The 17,623-nt window shown below is 40.8% G+C and overlaps 1 protein-coding gene across 1 annotated transcript in view; it reads right to left on the bottom strand.

Moving 5' to 3' along the window:
* Positions 1-17,623, bottom strand: part of CACNA1I (calcium voltage-gated channel subunit alpha1 I) — a 191,161-nt gene that overhangs the window by 91,949 nt on the left and 81,589 nt on the right. The window contains exons 19-20 of the mRNA XM_018567416.1: positions 12,461-12,594; positions 8,615-8,685 (exon numbers count right to left, since the gene is read on the bottom strand). Of these exons, the coding sequence (XP_018422918.1) occupies positions 8,615-8,685; positions 12,461-12,594 (205 nt within the window). The remainder of the gene's footprint in view (positions 1-8,614; positions 8,686-12,460; positions 12,595-17,623) is intronic.

Here is a 17,623-nt window from a genome sequence, read left to right as displayed (position 1 = left end):
TTTACATATTGCTTTTTAATGCTTTTCTTTTTTATATATCTTTTTTTCCTCTTAAGGCTGTCCCTGACCAGGTCAAGCAATTACAGGCAGAGACAGCAGAGGCTGTAACTAAATTGCTTACAAGCATTCATTTCAGTGGACTAATGGGTGGACCACTGGATGGAGGTGGCATAATTTGCACTTGAGAGACTAGCCTGCCTTCCTGCATGTGTCATGTCAGAGAGGGTCTTTAGCGCAGGTGAATTTGTGACTGAGAATTTGACATTTAATGAACTGAACCTGGATCACAGAGGCCTACCAAAACCCACTGCAGATGTTACTGATAAAATAAAAAAACTTATGTTATATACATATAGCTAAGAAAAGAACAAACATTTTTGGTAAATGAGAATACAGCAGGGGGTAGCGGGGCACCTGGGGTGAGAGCGTGTGTGCGGTGTTTAAGGTGCACATTTTTTTTCATGCAGTGAGGTGCTGTGAAAAAAGGTAACTCTTAACTGGACTGTCAGGAACAACTGCCTGATGCACTGCCATCACCCCAAGCTAAAAGTTATGATCTAAAAAAAAATTATAATAAAAAAGGGCTAACTATCTGACAGTTTTTGTGGACAGATATTGTTCCTTAAAAGGATTTTGGGTGTACAGATCTGTGCACACAGACAATGCATATAAGGAAATTTACTGAGCACTGCAATTCAAAGAATTCAAGTATAGTTTGTTAAAGTTGATGTAAACCCTACCACTAAAAACTCTTATAAGCTCTACCATAATAATATCACATGGAAAGCCTATTTTTATTTTAGACTCTAGCTTTTGTAACAGCTGGTGCCCTTATTTGGGCACTTTGTGTTACAGGTTGAAAACATTCTGCCCCTGTCTCTCTTGTAATGTGGGGTCTGGCTTATCCAAAAGCCTCTTTATTGTCTAAAGCTGGCCAAACACATATAGATTATCTGCAGATTTTCTATGGTCAGATGGAAAAAGTGCAACAGATTCCACCAGATACACTAAAGTGTATGGATAGAGCAATCTCCCGCTGGGCCAAGCTTCAGTATCTTGCTAGTCGGCCTCGCTGGCTGTCAAAATACCTGAACAATCTGATTGGATGCAGACATTTTTAAGGTGTTTTGAGAGCCAGTGGGGCCGACTAGCAAGATACTGAAGCTTGGACCAGTGGGAGATTCCTCTAACCACACAGTTTAACGTAGATGAAGGAATCTGTTGCACTTTTTCAACCTGACCATAGAAAATCTGCAGAAAATCTATAGGTGTATGGCCATCTTTAGTCTATTAGCCATCATTTAAAGGCCCTGAAGTGCATTGTATTTGAAAAAATTCCTGCGAATGCACACATAAATTTACGGTGGTCACAAATTAGAACAGGATTCACAAAGATTCCATGGTTGCCACCATTTAAAACCTGATCCCTAAATATTACTAACAAAGCATAATCTAAGGAAATAATCAACTACATCCCTGGTTTACATACTATGAAACATCTTGGAGACACATGCAGGCAGGCAAATCATCAGCTGTTATAGACCCTTATGCTACTGGGAATAAAGACAACAGCCGTGCAGCTTCTCTGTGGATTAGTTACTTTAAAAGAACAACTGGTAAATAGAACAGAAGGAGAAAGAGCAGAGATGAGTCTATAAATTGGATGAATATTACTCAAATCAGGAGAGTTATTTAATTCATGAGCAGACTTATGAAGCAAAAAGTCAGCAGCCCTTATGACGCAGAGCTAATCTGATTTGAAATCAATATTCCGTTTTTTCTTCTTTTCAATGATCACCTGTACAAAATGTATACTAATAATGGTCACTGAGAACACTGAAACAAAGCTCATTACGCTTTCTGTCATTTCAAATACTTTCAAATGAAATGCCGTCTTGAGATTTTATTTTCTATTATGCTGTTTCCTTCAAGTCAAAGAATAAAGATCTAAAATGTTTCTTATGTCAAGAAGGAGGAACCAAGACATAGGTTAAAAAGAAAGTAAACATGATAAACTCAAATTAAGAAATGTACAGGTATTTTTGGTACCGCAATCTAAGTAGTCATCATAGTAGTCATCTAAGTAGTCATCATAGTAAATTGTGGCGCACATGGGTGATTTTTGCTATAGTGATCATTGTTGAAATGTTGCATGTAGTTGCACGTAGTAGTGATTGGTCACCACAAATTGAAACTTTCTGTGATTAATCTCTCTACCAGACATCTGCTGTGAATTAACATCCTCTCAGAAAATTCCCCCTGCCAGGAAAACATTAATAAAAGTCCTGTCAGTTTCAGCTGCAGCAGGCTTTAGTTCGTTTTGATCTCCTGCACCCCACTGCACAGTTCAGAGACCGTTAGATTGATCTTTAACTACTCTGAGCAATGACAGATCATATTAACAGATCAAAGTAATTAAAGGAAATTCTGTACCCAGCAACAAACTTTCCACACTATGGGGTGTATTTTTTAAACAATTCACAGAGCCATTTGCTCTGCGAAATTGCATGTATAACCGTGTGTGCGTCTATGCATGCATCATGGCGCATGCACACAGACCCACACACACGTATTGCAAATCCTGGCACCAAATGGGCTATTATACACTGAGCTCTGCATGTCCCCAGTGCTGTGAAATCTTCAGCTGTATCCTGTGATCTGAGACTCTGATTCTGTTCTTGACCTTACATTACCGACTCAGCTTGCCCGATGACTCTTCTGATTGCTGCTCTGTTCCTGTGTGACCTTGGCTTGTCTCCTACTTACTCATCTGTCTGATTTAGTAGCCAATTTAGTTGCCCACAAGGTACTGAACTTGCCTGTCCTTGACTATGCCTGCTTCCTTTGTACCATGTTACCCTTACGTTACCGACAAAATCTGTTTCTGACTCTGTCTCTGCCTGCTATGCTGGTGCCATCCTGTCTGATCACTTCTGACTTCAATCTCAAGTGACTGGCACTGCTTGCCATGTCCAGTATTCAGACATCTACAACAGCAGCAACATCACCTGTCGGCATTCGTGCCACTCTTTCATCACTGCTCCCTCTGTCCCACTATTGGTAGTGTGGCAGACTGCCCTAAAACATAATGTTGACATAAAAAAATATTTCCCTCAACTCAGATGGTTCAAAAGGAACATCTTAACAGAAGATGATCCTTAAGAGTCACTGGAAGAAATTTGGTTGGTGTTATAGAACAACCACTGTTCAGAATCTGTGGTATTCCTTCAGACATGTATGAAAAAAAGATTGTATTGGAATTTACTGTTCACTGCAAAAACAGATTTTTGTAATATCTTTTTTAGAGTTGCGCTGAAATGGAAATTTCAAAACCGAAACGAAACCGAAATAAAAAAAATTGTTAGGCCGAAAACGAAAATGTTTTTTTATTTTAATTTTTTCAAATTTTTTTTTTTTTATTAATTTTTTATGAAATATTTTACTTTACTTTAAGGGGCTTTGGGGAAATTTTAGGGTCTAAACAGACCCCTGGTATTTCCCCTTTAAAATAGAAAAAGAGATTAAGGACACAAAGTCCTCTATCTCTTTTTCTGTATCCCCTGTTATAAATGAACAGGAAGCCTCTATACTGAGTGTTTCTGTTCATTTATAACATGAGGACAGAGTATGTTTACTATAACTACAACTATGAATGAACAGGAGGTGATGTACATCACTTCCCATTCATTCGTAATTGAGGCTATAGTAACCATACTCTAAGTGTTTGCACTTGCTCTCCTCTCTGACATGCTTTCACAGGAGGCTGAGCGAGCGGAGCAGGGAGGAGAGCTCAGCCCTCATGTGACAGCGTGGGCTGTCTCCGTCCACACACCAATTTGCCGGACTGTGATAGGAGGCTGAGCGGTGTGGGAGAGAGACACCGGCCGCTCACAGCGCTCTCCTTGTGCAGCGCTCGGCCGGTGTTCTTTCAAAAGTTCCAACTTATCGGTTCTCCAACTGCCTGACTTCCGGTTTAGTTGGAGCTAAGAGGTTTGGCCAAGAAAGCTCTTCTGCCCAAGCGCCAGCCGCGGCATTGCCCTATACACATACACCACAGCAATGAAGTATTAAAATGAACTAGGATCACAGTAATCCAGCACGTTATTAATCTCAGGTGCCCCACTCAATATGGCGGCCATATTCACACATTGTTGTTATGCAATAGCTGGCTTTATGCTCACTGGGGGGTATTTAGGTTAGTCAAAATCTTACATGGGGATCTTGAGAGTTTAGTTTATCTTAGTTTATCTTCCATTGAATCTAACAGTATTACCAGGCTGGGGAGGTCACCATAAAATGCATGCAGCCTGATTATTTATCTGCACAATTATTTTTGCTAAAATACAGCAAGGTATACCAGCTTACCATGCCCCCACATGTTCAAAAAGTTCCCATAATCATATTATGAAAATATTTAGTTGATAAGATCCCCTATATTAGGAGCCGCCTTAATGAAGAACTCTGGGAAAAAGTTTTATTAATCCTTGAAGTGGGAACACAAAGTGTTGGTTTGTGTCTAGGTGCTAAAAAAAACCAACTTATATACTCAACCGATCATTCAAGCCAGTTTTGTCCTAGACCTGTCTCCCCCCCTCCTCTGTGGAGATCTAAGAATCCTTGTGCCATCATGTTCTACACAAGTTTATAGACATGAGGATGCTGAGAAATATTCCATCTGTGCAATGGAGGAGAAGACATGCTTCAGTGACTAGAGAAGCAGGGAGTCAGCTAAGGTGAGTATAACTTTTTTTTAACACCTAGACAAAAATGAGCCTATCACTCCATTCACAAACTTCTCCTGGCAGGGAATACCCCCTCCCCTCTCTGTTACTCCAGCGCTGACTGGAGGGACAAAATGGGGAGGGGGCAGACAGAGGTCTAAGAGTGGCAGATCCAGCTGTCCATCAGGTAGCGGGGTGGATCCCAGCAATATTTGAATGCACCATAAAGTGGATTGCTGAATAAATATTTATTCTAAATCTGTAACACTATACCAATAAAACAATAACTTTTTTTTATTACCGTAATTGTTTTTTTTAGCTTTTTGACACATTAAAAACCCCTTTTGGATTTGTTATTAATTTTTTTGTGTGTGTTTAATTTAAGAATTTCACCTCCCTTTCCCTTCCTTTCCCTTTATGATGATATTTCATAGCATTAGTTGGTTAAGTGTGAGCCCTGTGTTATGGTGTTCCAGTTAGATGTTGGATATAGAATTTGATTATCATACATAATTAATATAGTGCCAACAGTTTTTGCAGAGCCTTACAAAATAAGGGGAGACATCACAGTTACAATTCCATAAGAGAGGATTAGTAAGAGAGGACCTGCTCAACAGAGCATACAATAAAAAAAATGAGGTGCAAGTGATACAGAAGGCAATAACTGTCAGGAAGCAGGGGGTGTTACCTCTACTCGGGGACCATGGGCACGGCACAGGGCACGGGTTCCCCTTCAGCTCGGTAGAACACCTGGTGCCCGAGGTGCAGGTGCGCATGCGCGAGTCATGCGGCGTGGGCGCATGCGCAGTACGCAGGCTGCGCGCGCATCCCCGGGAGCATAGCGTTCCTGCATCATCTGGCTATCAGGTGTGAGCCTTGCTGGGGGAGGTTCCCAGTACACACCTTCCATCTTCCTCGCCTGCCATTGGTTCCCGGGGAGGGAGGCCTCCTGGTTGCCTCAGTGACCAGGGGGTGGTCCTACCTCCCCTGGCTATAAAAACCTGGCCTGAGCTCTGGCTTATTGCTGAGTTATTCCACCTTATGGTGAACACCTAGCCTCCCTGCTGATCCTCCTATTGCCTGTTGCCCCTGTGTATCCTTCCCGATTACCGACCCTTGGACTGTCTTCTGCCTTTGAACCTTCGCTGCCTGCCTCGACCCGGATTGGACATTGACTACCCCTCTTGGATTATCCCTAAACTTGTACCGCGTTTCTGGACTGTCAGCTGCTTATTGCCAGTGGGTTGCTCATCTCACTACTAGCTCCCTGGGACGTCTGACAATAACTGAGATGGGATGAGGGATGAGCTGATTGAAAGAGCAGACAAATAGTTTTTAGGAGACGGTGGGATAGGCTTCCCTGAAAAAATAATAATTCAGGAATCGCCTAAAGGCAGGATTTATTTATCATTTGTACACTAGATTTGAACACTGTCTGTCCTAACAAAGGTTAAAGATTTTAAAACATTTTATGTTAGTGAGAAGAAGCTCAGTCTGACTCTCAGACCATCTAGTTTCAGTTTCAAACTGCTCAGAGTAGCTTGGAATCTGCACAAAGACTTTCAACAAAGAAACAGCTAAAACGTAAGAAATACATTTAAACATAATGTGTGAATAGGCTCACATAAACATATAGTGGTGCTTTCTCAAATTTGACTGTAAAAGTGGAACTACACTTTAACCACCTCCCGGCCGGCCGTATAAAAATGGTCGGCCAGGAGCTCCCTAGATCTGAATGGGTATCTTTAGATGTCCGCTCAGCCACGCCCACTTGCACGCGGGAAAGTCCCAAAATTTAAAAACGGGCAGTGATGCTTGTTAACATACAAGCAATCTGCCGGCTATAGAGCCGGCGGATCGCTTCTATAAGCTGCTGGTACGTGTGTGTGTCGCCCTCCGCAACCCCCACCCCTGCTGTCACGTTGGTTCCTGGCTTCGCTGTGCCCGGTGCAAGCTCGGGACCAGCATTGTGGCTCTCTGACAGGAGATCAGAGGGAGATCGGTACGCGATCTCCCTCCAGTCCCCTCTTTGCTGTAGGAATGCGGACGTGATGTATATTACATCACTTCCTGCATTCTGCTGTCACTCTCCAGCTTCAGAAGCTGGAGAGAAGGCGATGAAGCAGATCTCTGCTTCATCAGCTTCTTTGGGTGGGTCCTAGGTGACATTAGGGGTCTTGGAGACCCCTGATGTCTCCATAAAGAGGACCTGTCAAATATCTTTGCTATCACATAGGAGTTTTTTTGTATCCTCCTATGTGATAACAATGAAGTTAAGTGAAAAAAAAATAGGAAAACAAATTAAGTTTCCCCAAATTTTTTTTAAAGTTACACATAAAAAAGAATGAAAAAAAACGATTTTTTCTGAAAGTCCCCACCCATACATACACGCATGCAAACATGATGAGCAGTAAAAGCTTTTAAAGGTCGCCTATGGTCAATTTTGAGAGTGGTAGTTTTTTGTGATTTCGTGGGTGCTCACAATTTTATAGCTTGACATGTTTGGTTTCCATTTACCCGACGTAACCCCGTCATTTGTATTTTACCAAAAAATTGAGTAATAATAATTGTTTCCTAACATAATGGGGGGGAAAACTTTTATTTTTTCAAAATGTTCAGTAATTTTTCCTTAATATAGTAAAAAATAAAAACCCCAGTGGTGATTAAATACCACCAAAAGAATGCTCTATCTGTCCCCGAAAAATGGTCTAAAATTAATTTAACTACAGCATTGCATGATGGAATAAATGTCAATTAAAATACAGCAGTGCTAAATACTGAAAAATGGCCTGGCCAGGAAGGGGCTGTAAACACCTGGTCAGCAAGTGGTTAATGCAATGCACATTAACACATGAAACAATACATTCATCAATGTACTGCACAAATGATAGTGAACACTAACCGTTTGGTCGTGCCTGATTATTTGGAGCTGATTCACTATTGAGAGTCAGGAAAATGGGGTATTTTGCAGTCCAGAATGTGTTTTTGGGTTACTAAGTGCTGTATTGTATTCGCCACACAGCCACTGCAAAATTATATATGCCAAGAGCATGTACTTGACTGTGTCCCATTGAGGTATCCTTGCATTCTAGCATTCATCAGTCATTGTGTAAAATCTTAGAAGGTTATTTCTAGTATGTGGCACATGGATATATTTTTATACTTATGACAATTCAGAATGTAAAATGGGTTGTGGAAACCAAAATCCCAGATCCTTTCAACAGGAGCATGGATACCATGCTAAAGTGAACCTGACCTGATCTGACCTAAAAAGTGTATACAATAATAACAGTGCTAATGGGCAGACACCTTGTAGTGCTTACAACTACATATATTGGTGCTAAAATAAACTCCTGTGTCCTTACAGAAAAAGTAAAAAAAATGTTCATGTATGTGTACATCTTATCTTGGGACATTGAATGCTAAACAAATTGCTTGTGTTAACCGTACCTTAAGGATGGCAGTGCTACATCCTGCAGGAAAAAAATTTCTTTTTCTAATGAACGATCACAGTGTGCATTATTTATCACACAAAGGATTTTAGTCACCATTCATTTGAAGCATGTTCCCAAAAGTGCTTCAACACTCGATGCTCAGATTTCCACGTTATTTTAGTGTACCTGATCACATCTGAGTGATTTGTGGTGCTGAGAAAAGTACAGGAGCTTCTTTGGGGCAAAGAAGAACCTAAAAAAAGTGTGTAATGCTAATTTTTCATGCAATTTTGCATCTAACAACCGTCTCCTCCTAGAAACTAGATTTCCATTGACTGAAACAAAAAAGCCCAAGCCTGAAAATGCAGAAAAAGTGTATAAAAAAGCACAAAAAAAACTATCAAGGATACCGATGTTCAAGAGTGAATGACCTACCAGGTAGGACAGCTTTTTCATTACCTGTGGGAGAGCTTGTACGACAGTGTCCAGTAATGCCCTCATGCCTGTTGCCATTTTCAGCAGCTTCAGCACTGGAGATTAAAGACAATGAAAGAGAACACAGTGTTACAATGAATGCATATCAACAGTGTAGCCAAACTCCCAACTGATCATTTTACTGTTTCATTTAGTCTTACTAAATGAAAAGTCTTTACTGTCTTACTGTTTACTGTTTCATTTAGTCAAAACCATAATTGCATTTAAAAAGTTATTTAAACTAAAAGGTTTTTGGAAGAAAATATGTTTTTACACATCATTTTGAATGCACCATAAAGTGGATTGCTGAATAAATATTTATTCTAAATCTGTAACACTATACCAATAAAACAATAACTTTTTTTATTACCTTAATTGTTTTTTTTAGCTTTTTGACACATTAAAAACCCCTTTTGGATTTGTTATTCATTTTTTTGTGTGTGTTTTAATTTAAGAATTTCACCTCCCTTTCCCTTCCTTTCCCTTTATGATGATATTTCATAGCATTAGTTGGTTAAGTGTGAGCCCTGTGTTATGGTGTTCCAGTTAGATGTTGGATATAGAATTTGATTATCATACATAATTAATATAGTGCCAACAGTTTTTGCAGAGCCTTACAAAATAAGGGGAGACATCACAGTTACAATTCCATAAGAGAGGATTAGTAAGAGAGGACCTGCTCAACAGAGCATACAATAAAAAAAATGAGGTGCAAGTGATACAGAAGGCAATAACTGAGATGGGATGAGGGATGAGCTGATTGAAAGAGCAGACAAATAGTTTTTAGGAGACGGTGGGATAGGCTTCCCTGAAAAAATAATAATTCAGGAATCGCCTAAAGGCAGACAAGATAGAAGATAGCCGAATAGAAGGGGTAGCGATATCTAGAGGATGGGAAAGGCCCTGGAGGAGTCCTGGGGGTGAGCATTAGAGGTGGCCAGGAAGCTAGAAAGCAGGAGGTCCTGGGAGGAGTGGAGTGGACTGTCTGGGTGATATTTTGAGACGAGGTTAGTAATTGATATAGCAGATTTGTGTGATACAGCAGCATATCTGCTGTGCTCTATTTCCAGATGCCAAGGACAAAAAATATTTTTGAATTCTCAGATGTAATGTAAAAGTGGTATATTTGCAGCACCAGAAGCTATATATACAAGTTAACACCCATATACTTCACCGAAATTGGGGTATGCCGGCATGCAGCATCAAATTGTAAACATTGTAAACCTTTCAGAGGAATGATTATTCAATAGCATGCTGACCTTTAATACGCCCTCCGATGGTATTATATTGTATTGATATAAATTGCAGAGAAAGACAGGTATTTACACACATGAGGAAATGGAAAGAAAAGAAAGAGGAACTCATGATTCCGGTTGCTGATATTGCTCTAAGTAAAGCAACCGTTATTGCTTGACTCCACAAAGCTGCTTATGTATAATTAAAACGCATGGTTGAAGCAAATAGGGGTCTATTTATAAATGTTTTCACACAAGATTCACACAACTTTCATCCAGGATTTACACATTTTTAAAAAGTGTATCCTGAAAATTAGAAAATGTGTGAATCCTGTGTTTAAACATGGGAAAAGACACCCCATAAAGTAAATAAAATAGTTGAATTTCTCGTGTAAAAGATGGATAGTTCAGCAATGCAAAGAGAGCAATAACTATGATAAGATGTGTCTCTCCAAAGAAGTGCAGAAAACTGATGCAGAATGTAATGTTGATCCAAATCACTTTGCAATGCAAGTGTTTACCACCAACAGTAAGAAGTCTGCCTTCATAGTTTGAGATTTTTACAGAAATTACAGTAGGAAACACAAAACAATAAATACAAATTGGAAACAGGTGCATGACTAAACGTGCTACTTTTGGATGTAACTATATGGGTACAGCTCTCATCTGATAACTGTGCTCTTCCCATCTCTTCCCTGTGATACAGTGAAAACCAAAATGTAAAATAAAATACTATATAACACCATTAAGAGGCGGCAACCCGCTGAAAGTAAATCGTTAGCAAAAAGGTAAAGCAAAACATAGAACTCACACAATTGAAGATCAAAATATTAACACTGCAGTATTCGTAGGCATGGATATTATATTATTACTAACTTTTTAGACTGTAAAATTAGTTCTAAAATTGTCCCTTTTTGAGCACACAAATCTATATTGGTACCCAGTACCACTGTGTAGCAAACAATTCATTTCCATTGCTTAAAGTAAAAATAAGTGTACTGTTCTTTTAAGATATTCCACAGTAGAGAATGTCACTTTCCAGGCAGCTGCTTTGTCCTGCAGATACTTATGTAAATCAGTTGCCTGTATTAATCCTTGGTATCTAGCGGACAAGCCTTCTTTTTTTCAGAATGCATTTTTTTTTTTTTTAAAGAATTGGGAAAAAAAGAAGGATGGGAAGCAGTTGAAGGAAAAATGACAATAAGCAGATATGTCTTGTCCATCACATTAGGGCATGACAAATCTGAAAATAGGTGAAGAAGAAAGGATTGATTCTCATTCATGCTTGTATAGCAGGTAAAAATAGAGGCTGTAATGTTTAGTTTGTCAGAGCATATATATTCATAGTGAGGTAGCTTTTGTGCAGTAATCCTGTTGCGTGTAATTCCCCAGATATTTTGGACTGTTTACCTTGCTTCAAATGTATGGGAAAATGAAGTCAGGGTGATTACAGAAAAAGGGAAACACAATGCCTGTAATCCACAAGTCAAACACGTTGTCCAGTGATGTAGATACATGCCAATAACTATGGATGGCGGCTGCCCACTTGACACAAAAAAAAACCACAACGCCTACCAACACAAATGATCCTGACCATAATCACAAACTCTCGCCTTAAAAAGACAACTCTGACCTGAATGTCAACAAAGAGGCGGAGTGAGTTGTGACATCACGGGAATTGTCCCGCCCCTCTGTTTACATTCAGGAGCAGAACTGTCATAATAGCAACTCTGCTCCCGAATGTCAACAAAGGGGAAGCACAATTACCATGACATCATGACTCGCTCCGTCCCTTTGTTGTCATTCGGTTCAGAGCTGTCATTTTGCGACAAGAGTTCGTCAGGATCAGTGGTGTCGGCAGACATAGGGTGTTTTTTCTTTCAGTGAGTCAGCGGCCGTCGTCCATTGTGATTGATGAGGATCTACATCGCTGGACAACGTGATTGACTTGTGGATTACATCGATGGACATTAAAAAATAAAACCCAGTCTAAACCTGAGCTCCTCTGAACATGGAAGTCCCATTGGCCACCTGCATATTCCATGCCCTACAGCTGCACATAAACAAAGAGGTGGGATGCTTGTGCTGACATCATTGCCCTTATATGGCCACATGGCCACATTAGTACTGTGTCATTGACCAAATATATCCATGTGGCCATATAAGGTCAGTGATGTCACTGCATTCCACCCCTTTAGTTACGTGTGGGGAATTCCCTACCCAAAACTGATAGGGTGGTTGCAAACAGGATCTTCCTTCTATGTTTGGAGGAGTTCCTTCTGTATTTGGAAGAGCTCACATTCTGACTGGGTTTGGTTCAAACCTTAGCTGATCCCTAGTCCTAAACTTTCCCACTCTACCAAGAAAAAATGTGTTGTAGTTGAACTGGATAATGTACCTTTATCAAACTAGTTATGTAGCTAAGTTTAAAATTACAGGGAAATCTTTACATTTGCATCAGAAAATCCTAATTTTAGTCTTAATAGGAAGAAAAGTCTTAATAGGAAAATCCCAGCAAAAGTCTTAATTTAACTGGGTGCTATTAGGAATTTAAGGTTGTTTTTCCTGCAGACAGTTTATCATAATTTATGGTTACCTCTAGTGATGCGCAGCACTCTCATAATGCGGATAATGGTAGGATTGATGGGCAAAGCTGCATTGATTTCTATTTCTTCCAAAGTGATTCCCATTACAGAAAGGAGCACAATGGCCAGATCCAGCTGGTTCCACCTGTATACAAAAATAAGCAAACAAATTCTTACTTTAAATGCTAGCATAAACTACAGAAATCATAAAGCATGTATAGACCCAATGTTAAAGTAAACCCCAAGGTGTTTTTTCTGCCCCTTTCCTTAAATTATTACCCCAGTGTCCAATTTTATATATATATATATATATATATATACATACACACACACACTGTGTTTAATATAATCCTTTTGTTTTCCAGTGTTTGCTTTTTTAAATCAGATGGTGTTCTTTTCCTGATATGCCTTCGGTGATGGAAGCTCTGGCTGTCACAGTGTAAATGTGGTAGATGACAAGCAAAAGAGTGCCTAAAAGCTTAGAATGAGTAGCCCAGATGAGCTATCTAAATGCAGAGGTGGGCTTTGCCCACAAAGGAAAAGACTGCAGTCTGACAGGGCACTGCTGCTAATGCAACATGTGAGGAGCACATGCTGGGAGTATGCATCCAGGCCTGCATGTGCCTAAGTGGACAGGAACTAGAATCAGACTGATGTATAATCTGAGTCTGTGTGTGAGCAGACTGGAAATCTAAGCTAGGGACTAAGAGAGCCAGACCAGCAGGAAGGATAGGACTGACATCTATCTGGTTGTGATGGTTGACAGAGCTTTGTGACAAATAGCTGTGTTGTTGCTGGAATAACCCTTGAGTGAAGAGAACTTTATGTTTCTCTGCATTGTGGTAGAAAGCCCTAACATGCACCTAAGCAAGTTGGAGTCACTGAAACACTCTGCATTCTTTTCTGCCAGGCTCCTATTTAATGCATACATTTAGAAACTAGCAGGAGTTTCTAAATTAGGAGTTACGCATTAGTAGATGAATGCCTTTATACTTTTTCTGACATTCATACTACTGGAAATAGTGATGAGATTCGGATTTGCCACTAATTTGTGGTGAATTTACAATATTCAAATTCACCTCAAGTGGGTGAGTTTCATGCAAATTTGCAATGGGTGCAGTCTGTGCCTCTATGTTTACAGGTCTCCACTTTAAGCTTATCTAAAACCAAATATTAAAAAGTTATATATTGCATTTTTTTTATTGCAGACTACCAGTCCTTAGAGGTAGCTTTTTAAAGCCTTTTTTTCCTGGTGATCCTACCAGTAACATACTTCCTGTCCTAGGTTGACATACACTGAATTACTGTACTGTATGTATGGAGAAGTGTTGTCATAGGCTTTTCTCCTGACTTGGACTATAAACACAACTGCATTACACAGGGAAGTTGGGTTTTATTGTTCACAGAAGATAACTTGGAAAAATTAAAACATTGTTTGAGATTTAAATACACAGGAAATAACAAGTGCACTAAATTTCTACATGTTTCTGAAATCTGTAACACTATGTGAAGCTATAAGACGTCTTACAAACTTGTGATGTAAAGAATTTATAGATTTTACATGTCATCCTTGACACTGTGTGAAAAGGCCCCATCCCCATCTTGTACTTTCTTTTTTGTTTTGGCAGTGCTTGGCTTTCCATGCAATTTATTTGGCAATAGCTTGCCTAACAGTCCCTCAAGGGGTCACAAATGTTCATCAAAGGTCGCCTGCTATTGACTTCAATGCAATTGCTTCAAAATTCAAAACATTGATTGAAAATTCAAAAAAAATTGTCAAACATTTTGATTGCTTCTCTGTTTTCTTGGCAAACTGAATTTCAGTTGATTCACTCCACACTATTGGCCAATCCATCCAATGATTCATTACATAAGTAGTTGTAGAGGGCGGCAAGTCTGGCCCCTCCTGACCCTAAAGCATCTGCACCTCTACGTATTTTAAAGGTATCATCAATCTGTCTGTCATATTTTTCTATAATCTCTCTATTGCACCACATAAAAATACATTGGAGCTTGCTTAAAAACTTTTTGTCAGAGCATAAGTAATAGCAGTATTGCCAGCAGCATCAGACCTTTGATCACAACTTTTATATTTAGAATGCATAATTCTTGACTGTTTTGTTTCTAGGAGGGTTATTCACAAAAGAGCCGAAGGATCCAGCCATAGCTTCGGCTGATCCTTAGGCTTACTTTGGCTGCCGGAGCCCTTCGATTCAGTAGAAATGAAGGGCTGCTGTACGGGCTATTAACTGTAGCCCATACAGCAAGGGAACGGCTCAGCCAAGCCAAGCATATAGGTGGTGGGATTTCTCCTTAAAATTCCTACCAGACCTTCCTTTAGGGCCTTGTATGACTTTGTTTTATTTTTTTCACTTTGGGGGGGGTCCCTCCTAAAATTCCTACCATACCTAAAGGGCCTGTTATGACTTATGGGGGAACCTCTCGTTTTATTCTGTTTTTTTCAAATAGGGGTCCCTCCTGACTTTCCTACCAGATCTAAAGGGTCCGGTATGGGTTGAAAGGGGTACATCATGCTGGGTTTTTTATTCTTTACTTTTTAAATTATTTTTATAACATTTTTATTTATTTTACTTTTTTTACATTTAAATAATTTTTTCACATTTAAAATTATTTTTTTCTTTTGTTTACTTTTTTTATTCTGCTTGCTACTTCGGAGGTAGCGAGCAGAATGCCACTCAGCGGCATTCGGCTATTCACTCACTGCCGTTTGGCCCCTATGAGAATAGGGGTGAACGGCAGCAAGTAAACTGCCGGAGTTTCGGCTAAGCCGATCCAGCCGTTGGATCGGCTGAGTCGAACTGCTTCTGCAATAGGGGCGAACGGCAGCAAGTGAACTGCCGAAGTTTCGGGTAAGCCGATCCAGATGTTGGATCGGCTGAGTCGAACTGCTTCTGCACTTCAGCTCAGCTGAACATGCAGGGCATGTTCAGCTGACCGAAGGCAGTTGGATTTCTGTGACATCATTGTCCATTAAAAGGACTCATTCATTTTAACTTATGGAGTGCTGGTGACCTATTTTCTTCAACCTTCCATGGTTAGACACTAACGGTTACAGGGTGGGAACACAGTGACCCTCTGGTTACCATCTGTGTCCCTGCATTGTCACAATGTCACTCAATGCTTCCAATGAAGAGTACAACACACATTGTGTAGGCATGGTCCACTGTTTTTTTTTTTTTTAAAGCATGTAATTTTTATTGAACTTTTTTCAATAATACAAAACAAGTCAAGCTTTGGTGCAATAGTTACAGGAGCAGACTTGTATGAGACAACAAAAGTAACAAACAATAACTAAAATGACTAACTTTCCGAAAAGCATCACAATCATCACCGAAACCGCGTTGCGCCACCGATATTGAGTATTAGGGGACTAGAAGGGTATTGCCGGGGCCATACTAGCATCTACTGGGTACAGGGCAGCCATCAGAAATTTTAGGGCCCCTTACACGGCTTTAGGCCGGGCTCCCTCCGTGCCGCTGGACACAGGGCTTAGTGACGCCCTGGACACAGGACCCACCTGAGAGTGACCCTGCAGAGCCCACCATAGATGCTGCACAGCCCATCTGAGACTGTCTATGGTGGGCTCTGAAGGGGTCTCAGGTGGGCTGGTCAGGGCTGCATCCCTCCCCTCCCTCCTTTCCTTCCTAGCTCCTCTTACCTGCACATATGGCCTCGTCTGCTGCCGGACCGTCCAGAAGTGACGTCACTTCCGGCCAGTCCGACATCAGACGAGCAGCGTTGCTGATGGGGCCCTAGCTTGTTTCAAAGCCACTGGAGCTGCAATGCTGGGGCCCTGCGCTGCTAGGGCAAGGCCTCCTCGCCCTTCACCATCGGCTGATAGTCATGTAAGGGACCCGGACGGGCCCCCCAGGCTGCCCGGGCCCCTTACATGAGTATCTGCCGTACCCCCCTGATGGCTGCCCTGACTGGGTAGTAGTGCTTCAAAGGACATCTAAAGTGCCTAAGGTGCCTGTCAGTTTTGCTTTGTGACACCATTCCGTATCTTTGAATATAACCATCACCTCTTTTAACTGACGTAGAGATAGTTCAAATGTCAAGTATGGGGTCCAGGTGGTAAAAAATCTGTCTGTGAAGGAGCAGTTATATTGGGCATCAAGCTTATCTAGCCACATTAGCTTGCAAAGGAGTTCTTTCATGGAAAGTAGTGAGGGGGAAACAGGTGACAACCAGTTCATCGGGATGGCATTTTTGGGTCCACTGTTATCACTACCAAGAAACTCACTCTGGCTCTTGCCGTCATTAAACCCATATAGGATCTCTGCCCATGCTCTCTACCCTTTCCTGAGTGGGCCTTCATGTGGCTTATTGAACAATATCACTTGCGGCCTGGCCACAAGAATTACTATAAGCCATGTGGGGGTGGGAGCTGGTGACCATGAGCTTAGGAAGTGCTGACAGCCATATTGGGGACGGGCAATGGTGGTCATACTTGAAATATAGCAACACGTTTTTATGAATAGGCAGGGGAACTGACAGATGACATCATGCTGTTTCACTGTCACTGGATGACGTGCAGCTTCCTGCTTGCATGTAGTTGGGACACACTGCCCCTGTGTTAGTCCAGCAACACATGCAATGGATCCAGGGTATGGCAAGTCTGATCCTGACTTCCTCCCTAGTTTTGGCAGAATTTTGTTTTGCCTGTGGCATTTAGGGTACTGCATGCCCCTTGCACTGTAGAACCAGTGTGTGACCGATCCAATCACTAAGGCCAGTATCTGTGGCCTTAGTGGTTTCTGAGACATCAGCTGCCAAGTCTCTCTTATGAAGGGTTGCACAACTCAACTTGCACAACTAACACAACTTGCTTGATGATGTTTCTGAAGGGGTTGTAGGCAATTTCCAGAGCTATACCTATTCTGTTATGGAGCTGTCATGGAAAGAGCAATTTAAGGGTGACTCATAAATCAAAATGTAAAAAAACATGGCAATTACTACATATGTCTATGTTTTGATTAAAAGCTGATGGTTGTCTCTCCTGTGGAATTTAACATGCATCATTAATGTGTATGTGAATACAATATTTAGCTGTCTTTTTTTCTGGGAAATACAGATACTATGAAGCTTCTTCTCATTGAAGAGTTTCCTGAATTTATCTATACTTTCAGCTAATACCACTATCTGTGGTAGGG

Source organism: Nanorana parkeri, unplaced genomic scaffold, assembly GCF_000935625.1.
Source record: "Nanorana parkeri isolate BGI_ZX_2015 unplaced genomic scaffold, ASM93562v1 scaffold1045, whole genome shotgun sequence".
Classification (NCBI taxonomy): Eukaryota; Metazoa; Chordata; class Amphibia; order Anura; family Dicroglossidae; genus Nanorana; species Nanorana parkeri.
Note: the sequence above shows the minus strand (reverse complement) of the source record. Positions and strands in the feature narration are given on the sequence as shown.